Source organism: Zalophus californianus, chromosome 7, assembly GCF_009762305.2.
Source record: "Zalophus californianus isolate mZalCal1 chromosome 7, mZalCal1.pri.v2, whole genome shotgun sequence".
Classification (NCBI taxonomy): Eukaryota; Metazoa; Chordata; class Mammalia; order Carnivora; family Otariidae; genus Zalophus; species Zalophus californianus.
In genome coordinates this window covers 53,129,018-53,141,135 of record NC_045601.1, presented here as the reverse complement: position 1 = coordinate 53,141,135, position 12,118 = coordinate 53,129,018, and the positions used below count along the sequence as shown (strand labels likewise).

Here is a 12,118-nt window from a genome sequence, read left to right as displayed (position 1 = left end):
AATTAAGAGGAAATCTCAAAGGTAGCCAAAAAACAACAAAAACATTACATGTAGAAGAACAAATATAAGAATTATAGCAGACCTCTCAGAAACTCAGAAGTTTTAAAAATGCATTTAAAAATCAAATATGGCTTGGGACGTCTGGGTGGCTGAGTCAGTTAAGCGTCCGACTCTTGATTTTTGGCTCAGGTCACGATCTTGGGGTTGTGAGATCATGCCTTGCACTGGGCTCCATGCTGAGCATGGAGCCTGCTTATGATTCTCTCTCTCTCCCTCCTCCTCTGCCCCCCCCCCACTTGCTCTCTGCCTCTCTCTCTCTTTCAAAGCAGAACAAAGCAAAAAACAAAAACAAATACGGCACTGCAATTTCCTTAAATTACTTCCTTTATTTCAAAGTGTCAAAAAGCTAAAGATGATCTAATGCACACATATATGCTATGTGTCTCAGAATTTAAAACTAGGCAAAGAATTTTTCAGTATGACTAAAAAATGAAGTATTTACACATTTTAGTATAATGCTTAATACTTATTTTTGAAATCTATTGTTGATGCTACTTCTAAAGAGCAATGATTCAACCAGAAAAATAGTCAAGGTTGTTTTTTCTCTTCTAAAGTGCTTATTAGCAACCATATTCAAAAGCAATGGTTTTTAGAAATATGTAACATTGAAAGGTGATCAGAGTCACTACTTACAGATTCAAATATGCCATTTTGTAACTCTGCATATATAAACTGGTTTTATCTGCATTAATGAAAGATTGCTTTCAATGGCCCTCAACTATATGCTTCAAATCAAGACAGTGCTATTAGTATCAGCAGCATGAACAGTGACCGTGGAATAAACCCCAGCACATTTTAAATGGATCACAGCATACTAGAAAAACTGTAACAGCTTTTGGATATGTTACATATCCAAAGATGAGCCTTCTTGTTCACTCTGCATATACAGTAAACATTTAAAAAAATTAAAAACACTTTCTTGTCTCATTATAGAGCATTTTATAGTATACAAAGGGATTAAAATTATTGTACTATTTAACCTAACCCTTATTTCTCATACTCTCAACATTTAAAACAAAGCCTATTTTCACCCAGAAAGCAAGAAGGAATTAACAAATGAAATGCCTAACACTAAAAACCTGAGGAAAAAAAGCTATGCCCAATTCTGAAATGAAGTTTTTTTAAAAAAAGTTGATATAAACATTCCAAAATAGAATTTGTTTTCTGATAGTGAAATATCTGACTTCATTTCTATCATATCACATTTATCTGTTTAAATAATTTAGAAAAAAATAAGCATCTTAACCTAACTGCTTTCTGCATCAGACTCTCATCTTCACTCATGCCCTCAACATGAACCATTCAACAGTCTTATAGTGAGCATCCCCTCAGGTCCTTTCCTATCTATTTTCTGGGCCTTCAGTTTTTTTTACCCTTCCTTTCTCTCCCCTCCAAAAATCTCCATATAACCCAAGAGAATCTGCATTTAAAAAAAAAAATTCACAACTTAAATATATTGTGATAATGCTATCTATGTTTGATTTAAAGTAGTAATAAATTATAAATTGCCAAATAACTTAATGTAATTCACAATGCAAATCCCTGGTAGAAAAAGAATCTATCTTGCCCTGAATATAATACAGCAGTCCAGTGATTTCAAATTACTTATGAAATAAAGGCAAAAATAAGGTGCAAAATATATTTATAAAAGTTAAGTAAGAAATCAGTTACCACAAATCTTTTTACAAAGATAAATGTAATGTGCCTTCCTGCTTCTAAAAATTGTCTAGGGAAGTTTATAATTAGTGGTTTCAAAAATGACTTTAAGGGAACTACAGATTGAATTACATATTATTTGTAATGTGTGACATATTAAATATATATGTAACAATAATACTGCAATGGTGAATTTAAATTAATCTTTGGACCGGCTACTTTTGGCAAGTATATTTCTTTTTCCAAAGTCTTTGCCATAACTGATTAATTTTTAGATGTTAGTTTTCAAAAACTTTGCTACTTAAGTACTACATTAATAAGGAGATACCAGGAGTCTCAAATAGTAATAATATGCCTACAAAATAAAACAAAGATTGTTCTTGCATCTTTTGTTATTATAACAAATACACTTTAAAATAGATGACATTGCTAGGCCTAGAAATTAAAAATACCCAAACCCTTAAAAAAAGGATGGAAAGGAAAGAAAAATGGAAAATTCTTATTTAAAAATAAATCTGAAGTCCTTGCATTTCTTAGGGAACTTGAGTTGTCGAATCAGTTCATCCTCTTTTGGACCAAGTTGTATCTTCCACCATTCATCCATGGAATATGACGTTAATTCTCCATCTTGTAGATTTCAGTTTGAATTTTCTTGAATGTTTGCAAAGCTGGTACTGGACTTGAGACGTTTGGCTAGATAAATCAAAAGTATTATATTTTAACTTAAATTCTCTAAACATAATTATTCATTATTTTTATGTAAACTATAGTATTTATTAACTCTATGTTTGAATCAGAATAGATTCAATCTTCCAAGAATTAAAACTTATGCCTATTTTCTTCTACCAACCTCAAAAAACATAACTTTGCTTGAAGCCACACATGACTTTGTTAGAAGCAGTACCAAATAAAACAGACCTAATTTATATCATCTTGAACATCATAATCTCAAATATGTAATGTAAGAGTACTCTACTTAAAAAATGGAAGTGCTATAAGGTACAATAATAAAATGATGTATTTAAAAGTCTAAGTTAGAGGGCACCTGGGTGGCTCAGATGGTTAAGCGTCTGCCTTCGGCTCAGGTCATGATCCCAGAGTCCTGGGATCGAGTCCTGCATCAGGCTCCCTGCTCTGCGGGGAGCCTGCTTCTCCTTCTCCCTCTGCCTCTGCCTCTCTCTCTCTCTGACTCTCATGAATAAGCAGTAAATCCCAAAAAAAAAAAAAAAAAGTCTAAGTTAGAAATCCAAATCTAGATTTCTCTCATAATAATTCTATAATGTCAAAAAACTGTCAAAAAAAGTTGAAAAAAAATTTAAATGGCTTACAAAGAAAAGTTGTATTATACACACATGCACAGACACATACACAAATATATATGGCTGTTAATAAAATATGTACAATTTTGATTATGATGCTAATGGAACTGAGTCATTAGGGTTAGTAAAGAAAATCATGCTATTTCACTTGGTAATGTCTGTGCTTATAGTTAAACATGAATGTTTCTCATGTTCCAGAAATGAAAAACAACTATGGCATAGTAAAAGTATCTTACATTGGCTAACTAGGAATCTCTCTACTTTAGAGGTTTTCAACATGAGAGTAGAGGTTGTGATTTAGAAGGTCTGCAAAGGGACCCAGGCATCTGCTTTTCTGTTTTGCTTTAAAGCTCTGCAGACAATTCTGATATGCGCTCAAGGATGAAAACCAGTCTCTGCTGGTTTTCACTCTAAGTGCAAGAGGACAACACGACTTTCTGGACCAGTGTATTGCTTCAGCTAAACTAAAGGGCAACTTAACCTAAAAAACAGTCTAAGCTAGCAGTCTACTCTTAAGCTTCCTATGGATTTGGAAGGCAAACTAAATCAAGAGGGCTTTTTTATTATTATTATGCTGTTTAAAACCCCTAGAAGTAATCGAGTTTCTTACCAATTACCAAATTTATTAAACTAAACAGGTGGCAATACCAATGAGTGCATATACCTACAACTTCCTTGCTTCCTTATTCTCTGATAAATCCCTACATCCTTCAAAATTCTACCCCAGAGGATACTAAAAAAATAAAAAATAAAACAATTCTACCCAAGAGATCATCATCTAATGATGAATTCCAACATCCCTAATGCAGAGTTAGTCTTTTTTCTGTGGTCCAACCACACTGTATGCCTCTACTACATTTGTTGTAGTAACTGGATTATGGTCAGCGTGTTCTTTGAGGGCATATATTGTGCCTTGTTCCTTGTTTTAATCCCTAATTCCTACCATAGGACTTAATGTATGGGGGCATATAAAATTGTGGCAGAAAGAAAAGTAAGTAACAATGCCCATGAGGTAACAGCACAAGAACTGTTTGCTTACATGAGCATTTTCTTAAATTCATAAATCAATTCATAAACAATGCTTCCAGGAAACATTAATAGGTATTATGCAAAAGTTCTATTGTCAAGTTTTGGGAATGTAATCTTAGAGCCTTTAATTTATATTCAGGTACATTATAAAGATCATAAAAAGGAATTTCACAGGACTAGTATTTTAAGGAACACACTCTAGGAAATGCTATCATTAAATATAATATTCCTTTATTCAACGAGTATTTTTGAGCACCTACTATAGGCCTGGTACTTTCTAGATGCTGGTGATACAGTGATGAACAAGATAAAGAAAATCTTTATTCTGATAGAGCTTACAGCTGAATCAACCGTAAGAGATAAACAAAGAAGGAGAGACAAATAAGGTAGAAAATAAATGAAAAAGTTAATTTAAAAAGTAATTAAGTATCATTAAAGAAAGATGACAGATATAGGAGAATTAAAAGAAGGATGTATTCTTAGGATGGGGGTCATAAAAGGTAACTTTGAGTAAGTAATCTTTTTTTTTTAACATTAGTGATGATTTTTTTTGGTTTTATTTTTTATTGTTATGTTAATCACCATACATTACATCATTAGTTTTTAATGTAGTGTTCCATGATTCATTGTTTGTGCATAATACCCAGTGCTCCATGCAGAACGTGCCCTCTTTAATACCCATCACCAGGCTAACCCATCCCCCCACCACCCTCCCCTGTAGAACCCTCAGTTTGTTTTTCAGAGTCTATCATCTCTCATGGTTCGTCTCCCCCTCCGATTTCTCCCCCTTCATTCTTCCCCTCCTGCTATCTTCTTCTTCTTTTTTTTTCTTAACATATATTGCATTATTTGTTTCAGAGGTACAGATCTGTGATTCAACAGTCTTGCACAATTCATAGCGCTCACCATAGCACATACCCTCCCCATGAGTAAGTAATCTTTGACCTAAGACCTGGATGTCAAGGAGCCAGTCAAGGAAAGTAGGGAGGGCCAGTACAAGAGCTTTGGGAAAGGGGCAGTGTGAATGAGTCTGGGTTTGAGAGGAGCAGGAAGAAGGCCAGGCTGCCTACATACAGCATCATGAACAAAGAAAGGAGAGGGTACAGTGAGTTTAGAAAGGTAGATGGGGGGCCAGGTGACACATAGCTTAGAAATAAGTTTCAATTTTATTCTAGATGCAACAGGAACACATGAAGGGTTTCAAGTGGGAGAAAAGCATAGTAAGATTTGTGTTTTAAAAATTACTCTAGGGGCACCTGGATGGCTCAGTCATTAAGCGTCTGCCTTTGGCTCAGGTCATGATCCCAGGGTCCTGGGATCGAGCCCCGCATCGGGCTCCCTGCTCAGCGAGAAGTCTGCTTCTCCCTCTCCCACTCCCCCTGCTTGTGTTCCCTCTCTCACTGTGTCGAAATAAATCAAAAAAATCTTTTTAAAAAAAAATTACTCTAGACACTAAATGGAGAATGGATTGTAGTGGGTCAAAAAAATGGAAGCAGGGACACCAGTTAAGGGACTCCTGCATGGGAGGGTAAGAGATGGGATGGCTTAGGGAAGAGTATTATCAGTGGAGATAGAGAAAAGATAATTTAAGATATATTTTTGGAAGCAGGGCTATCAGTACTTGCTGATGGAGTGAAATGGGGTGGGGGAGAGAATATGGGAAGGGGGAAATAAAGAAAAGAATTAAGAAATTAAAGATAACAAGGTTTGTGGCTTGTACAAACAGATGGATGGTAGTGATTTAGAAAACAAACATACAAAAACCCCAATCAGAAGCAGTAAATATCTTCCACAGAGTTAAATTATTTGCAAGATAAATAAGATGCTAAACTTTAAAAGTACACCAAGTCCTGAAAAACAAAGTTTCTCAATAGTGAGGTCCCTGCAGTACTTTGTTATTATTCTAGATAAGTGCTTTTAGGACTGAGTTATTACCTATTTTACAGAATGCTAGCAATCTCTGAAAAGCTTTACTAAATACCCTCATATTAAAGACTCTCCCCTCTATTAGCTAGCTTTTCAAGGTGACAAGACATTACAAATTCAGTTCAAACTGATCTGCAAGTAACCTTTTAATTAGATGTATTAGAAGTGAGGTTAAATAAACTACGAAGAAAGGCTAGAAAGAAATTTATAAGGGAGGGCTGCGTGCCTGGGTGGCTTAGCCAGTTAAGCGTCCAATTCTTGATTTTGGCTCAGGTCATGATCTCAGGGTTATGATATCGAGCCCCATGTCAGTGCAGTCTCCTTGAGATTCTCTCTCCCTCTCCCTCTGACCCTCCCCTTACTCCCGCCCCCACCCCGCTAGTGCTCTCTCTCTAAAATAGGTAAGGGGCGCCTGGGTGGCTCAGTCGTTAAGCGTCTGCCTTCAGCTCAGGTCATGGTCCCAGGGTGCTGGGATCGAGTCCCGCATCGGGCTCAAGAAGCCTGCTTCTCCCTCCCCCACTCACCCTGCTTATGTTCCCTCTCTTGCTGTGTCTCTCTCTGTCAGATAAATAAATAAAATCTTTAAAAAATAAAATAAAATAGGTAAAATCTTTTAAAAAAAAAGAAATTTATAAGGTAAAGAATTTTTATTTCATAGGTTCCTAGGCTAGGAATAATATTTAAAAGAAAAAAAAAGCCTAACTTTTTCTATAAAAGACATTCTCTATTTTGAAAAATTAAAATTACTAAGGGATAAGCCCATATCTTCATTCTGATAATAAGAAACCATGACACTTAGAAGCCACTCTTCTTCAGCTAGATGGGATTTTCTAGTTCGTGCTTTTTCTGCTCTGCCCTATTTGATGCGGAATATGTATTCAGCACACTCTGTATGTCAAGTAATGATCTTGCAACTATGATTCCAATTTGTTCATAAATCATCTGTATGCTCACCATAGTTTCTCCCTGCCTTTTAGATGGCTTTCTAGGTGGCTCTGCCATGGCTTTGATGGGCCTAAGAGCTATTTACCTCTCCCTACTATGGCCATTTCAAGCCTGCAAAACCTTTGTTGCTATTCTTCTGTTGCTGCCAGCCTTATTCCAAGCTTTCTCAATTAAAATATCCGGAAGATACCGTGTGTTGACTTTTGATTATCTATAATTATAAACTTCTTACACATCTCTTCCATTAGTAAGTGTAACTGCAAAATTTGAAGCAAAGAGCTGTTTTAGCTTAATACAGTTTGAGTTTTCAGAGCATACATCATTTCTAAAACAGGCCTAAGTGTTTAAAATACAGGTGTTAGCTAAATAAAGTTGTAAAAAGGAACTTACGTAGAATGAGTTTGCGTTTCTTTTGCTCCGAATGAAGAAAGCTACTAAGGTAAAAGACAACGGGTAGAAAGAGAATGAACACAGAAACAGCAATGACAGGCACTGTGTCACTGCACGGGACCGAACAATTGAAAGTTCGACTCCAAAGTTTTCGAGTAATGTTCATCTGGAACAATAACAAATAAAATTTTTTTATTTTACATTTAATTTGTCTTCAATTCATATAATTGTTTTATTAACATAACAGGCATCCAGAATTTAGACTACATATACATCCCTAAAAAAATCTACTGATAGTTGAAGACAATTTCTTAAATTAGCTGGTTCACAGTCATTATATAAGTTTATATCCATACAGAAATTTCATATTCTAAATTCATAACACCATCCAAGGAATGCCAACATTTCATAGATCTCAGAGAACCTGTATCATATGAATATTGTTCGACCATGCTTCATTCATTAAAAAAGACTGAAAAGGGTAATTATGTGAGGTGATGGGTGTGTTAATTAACTTGACTGTGGGAATCCTTTCACAATGTGTGTGTATATCAAATTATCACACTGTACACTTTAAATATATTACAATTTTGTCAATTATACCCCAGTAAAACTGGGGGGAGGAGGCTCACAAAAACAAACAAAAATTCTTTTCTTATGTTACATATGTAATCTCACTGAGCTTGTTGCAATATTTTTAGAATGGAAATAAAAATATCAACTAAATACAGCTTCTCTTCAAGAGATGATATCTATGAAATGTTTAATTCATTACCTAAGATATTATGAAAGAGTCACATGGCAAACAATTTTTTAAGTACATAATACCTAATGAGTCATGGAAACTTTATTAGATAATATCTTATTTAGCAGAATACATTAAAAACAGACATCTGGGGGCAGCAATATCTCATTTTAATTGAGCTCATGGTTTCTATCAAACATGCTAAGTGATATAAGGAAACTATCAAATTTAATGTAGAAAAATGTTCTTGCCTGAATTTTGTTTGAGATTTGGTTTGCAAGGGGTGCTTTGTATGTTTACTGTTAAGTTTTGCTTATTATAAGAAGGATGTTCTAAAACAGGTGGTCATGTTGATTTCCCGTGTAGTCCAACTTATGTCAGAGAATCAATATTCATTTTTCTTCATATTAAAAAATTATGAAATAGATTAGTCTTAAAATATATATGTAGTATTTATTGAAGCCTACTGGAAGCCAGGTAATAATCCAGACACTAGAGCAGTAAAAAACCAAAAACCCCCATGGTGCACCCATTTTAAGTTTGATAATAAGTGCTTTTTACCATGTCGAATATTAGTGATACACTATAGTTCACTCTGAGCTGTTATTCATATTCATCATTCTCAACCATTAGGTTTATCAATTTGGACCGTAAACTCTCTTTGAGCCAATAATTCCTATTTCCTTTGAGGTCTCAAAACTCAGGGCACCATAGTCCCATAAAAAGGCATGATCGCCATCTAGTGGTGTCCCATGGAAGGCAACCTATACAATGGAGGAAAAGGCTTTTTTTGTTGACCAATCAATACACATTGCTAACAGGCCCACTATATGCTAGGCACTTTTCCAAATACTGAACAGTAAACAAAAAAGGACGTGAGGTCCTTGTCTTCATGTAGCTTATATTTTAGTTAGAGGTGACAGACTATAAAAAAGTAAATTAAAATTTTCAGATGATAATAAAGAATAAAAGCAATGGGATAGGAAGTAATTAAGAAATGGTTTCAGAAACACATGATAGCAAACCAGAGACTTCTTTAATCTGGAACAAGTGCACAAGAAACTGAAATGTAAACATATAACACCAATGGCTCTGAAAAGGACACTTATCATCAAACTTAAAAGATCAAATGTACCAAACTCAACTTATTTATGAAGTACTTGATTAGTGTCCATTTTAGTTTGACAGACCAGGATATTCTAAAACTTTACTACTTATAACCAGTTATTTCTAGTTGAAGACAACATAGGCAGATTCCAATATACCTCTAAAGGGGATAATGATACTAAAGGCACAATCAACAACACTGCAAAATATATATCATATCAGAAGTAAATTACTTAACATAATAAAAAAAGAGGTAAATTACTTACTGCATCTTCCACATCAATGCATAAATGTGTTCCAGATTCAGCCTTATTCTCAAGTTCATTCATTTTTTGCATTTCATTGTACAAACTACTCAGAGTTTTGTATGCTTCACGACAGTTTTTGCACACTTCTGAATAATTCCTTAACTGCAGAAGACTGTGAATGTTCCCCTAAAAGGCACATGTAATACATACAATAAAACATTACATCTCTTTAACATAAGCTATTTGCCGTCCTAGAGGACAGAAACAATATAGCACGTTCACGTGCTGAGCTGTGATGTTAGACAGGTTAATAAATCACTCTGAGCTTCAGTTTTATCATCTATAATATATTGCTAACCACTACTTGTATTATAGGTCTCAAGGACTAGAAACCTGGTATGAAAAGCAAGCATACAGCAAAAACCAGGGGTACCTGGGTGGCAAAGTCAGTTAAGCATCTGACTCTTGGCTTTGGCTCAGGTCATGATCTCAGGATCCTGGGATCAAGCCCTGCGGCAGGGTCCTGGGATCAAGCCCTGCGGCAGGGTCCTGGGATCAAGCCCTGCGGCAGGGTCCTGGGATCAAGCCCTGCGGCAGGGTCCTGGGATCAAGCCCTGCGGCAGGCTCCGCGCGGAGCCTGCTTGAGATTCTCTCTCTCCCTCTTGCCCTCCCACTTGTGCTGTCTCTCTTTTTAAAATAAATAAAATCTTTTTTTTTAAAGATTTTATTTATTTATTTGACAGAGACACAGCGAGAGAGGGAACATAAGCAGGGGGAGTGGGGGAGGGAGAAGCAGGCCCCCCACCCAGGAGGGAGCCCGATGCAGGGCTCGATCCCAGGACCCTGGGACCATAACCCGGGCCAAAGGCAGACACCCAAAGACTGAGCCACCCAGGCTCCCCTAAAATAAATCTTAAGAAGGAAGGAAGGAAGGGAAGGAGGGAGGAAGGGAGGGAGGGAGGGAGGGAGGGAGGGAGGGAAGCAAGCAAGCAAGCAAGCAAGCAAGCCACCGTACTAGCCACTGGTAACAGAGAACAATAGCTCAGACACCAAATTACTAAAGCCTAAATACCAAAAATTTCCTAAATCATCTGGTAATTTACATGTCTGCTCTTATCTATCCTACTCTCACAGAATAAATAAAATATGCCCTTGCCTGGGCTGACTTCAACACTGAACTCTGCCTTATTGAGACAGAAGGGACTTTATTAAAGGGGAAGGAAAAGGCACCAAATTTACATCCCCACTCCACCCTCTTATCCCAAGGCTTATAATCCAGGCCTCTCTAGTCAACAAAAAGGGATTAATGCCAAAGAATTATATGACCTAACATGAAGGTAGTGGATATAACATATAAGATATTATATTACTGAATCTCAACCTTTTCCACTTCCCAGACTGACATTTGTCTTTTCAAGAACAAGTTTGCTAACCAGTCAGTTCACATTCTTGCTTTCTATTCCCCTTATTCTTTACCTTATAGCCTAAAGAAATGGGATTAACTGAATATTTGAATGAAAGACAAAAGGAAAAATTAAAGGAATTAAAGTGATATAGCCCCCACAATGTTACCCTCACCATCTATTTGACAGAGAAACTAAGTCTCCTTAGTTCTGCCACAAGAATTAGCACATGGTCTGTTTCTCACAGAACAATGGTGCATTTAGCTAAATGTGTTCAATCAAACATTGAGCACAGAACCTTGATGGGGGAATGTAATTTAGCCATTGATATGAAAATTTAAAACGCACATATCTTTTGACAGAGTAACTTCATTTCTAGTCATCTACCAGACGGGTGAAGTCATACAAATACTCCAAGTTATATGAAAAAAGACATGTCTGTAATAGTAAAATACTGAACCAAACAAAAATCCCCATCAACAGAGGGCCTGACTGAATAAACGGTGGCATAGCCAAAAGATAAAAAGCTTTGCAGTGTTTAAAAGGAATGAGGAAGGACGCCTGGGTGGCTCAGTCGGTTAAGCGTCTGCCTTCGGCTCAGGTCATGATCCCAGGCTCCTGGGATCGAGTCCCGCGCATCGGGCTCCCTGCTTGGCAGGAAGCCTGCTTCTCCCTCTGCCTCTGCCTCTCTGTCTCTCATGAATAAATAAATAAAATCTTTAAAAAAAAAAATAAAAGGAATGAGGAAGTAGGATTCTGGGAAGAGGATGAAACAGCACGTGCCTTGTGTCCTGACTTCTTTACCCAAGAGATTCAAGGAAAGAAAGGTAAATCCAGGCACTTGAATAGCACCTAAAATATAAAGGTGTGACACATAGTCTTATCCCAGGAAGGTTGAATTATAATACAAGCTACAATACCAGTGCCAGGGAAACTGACCAGAACCACAGTCTCTTTGAACCTCTATCCTCTGCACCCACCCACTGTCCTCTAGAGATGCAACAGGCTAGAATGATAGCCCTACCTTTCCAGCAGATCCATCCACAAAAAAGTCTTTCCACAGGCACCAAGACAGTACGGGTTTCCAGAGAAGCCATCTGCAAATACTTACTACTCCAAATGGATCTGGTCTGGAATTTAAACCCACATCCCAGCCCAGTCACTGAGCGTGGAGCCACCGCCACAGCCCATGTCACCAATGTCATTGCTACCATTGAAAGAGGACTTCGGCTACCTCCCTTTTGACTCCAACTTTTTAGTTGGGTTTTTCTTTCCCGTTTATCTCTTGGC

General features: G+C 36.8%; 1 protein-coding gene across 1 annotated transcript in view; it reads right to left on the bottom strand.

Annotated features, from left to right (window-relative positions):
- Window positions 1-366: 366 nt before the first annotated feature.
- The window catches only part of OSTM1 (osteoclastogenesis associated transmembrane protein 1), a 33,076-nt gene continuing 21,324 nt past the window's right edge, over window positions 367-12,118 (bottom strand). Inside the window, exons 4-6 of the mRNA XM_027602803.2 lie at window positions 9,444-9,611; window positions 7,326-7,491; window positions 367-2,409 (exon numbers count right to left, since the gene is read on the bottom strand). Of these exons, the coding sequence (XP_027458604.2) occupies window positions 2,354-2,409; window positions 7,326-7,491; window positions 9,444-9,611 (390 nt within the window). The 3' untranslated portion in view covers window positions 367-2,353. The remainder of the gene's footprint in view (window positions 2,410-7,325; window positions 7,492-9,443; window positions 9,612-12,118) is intronic.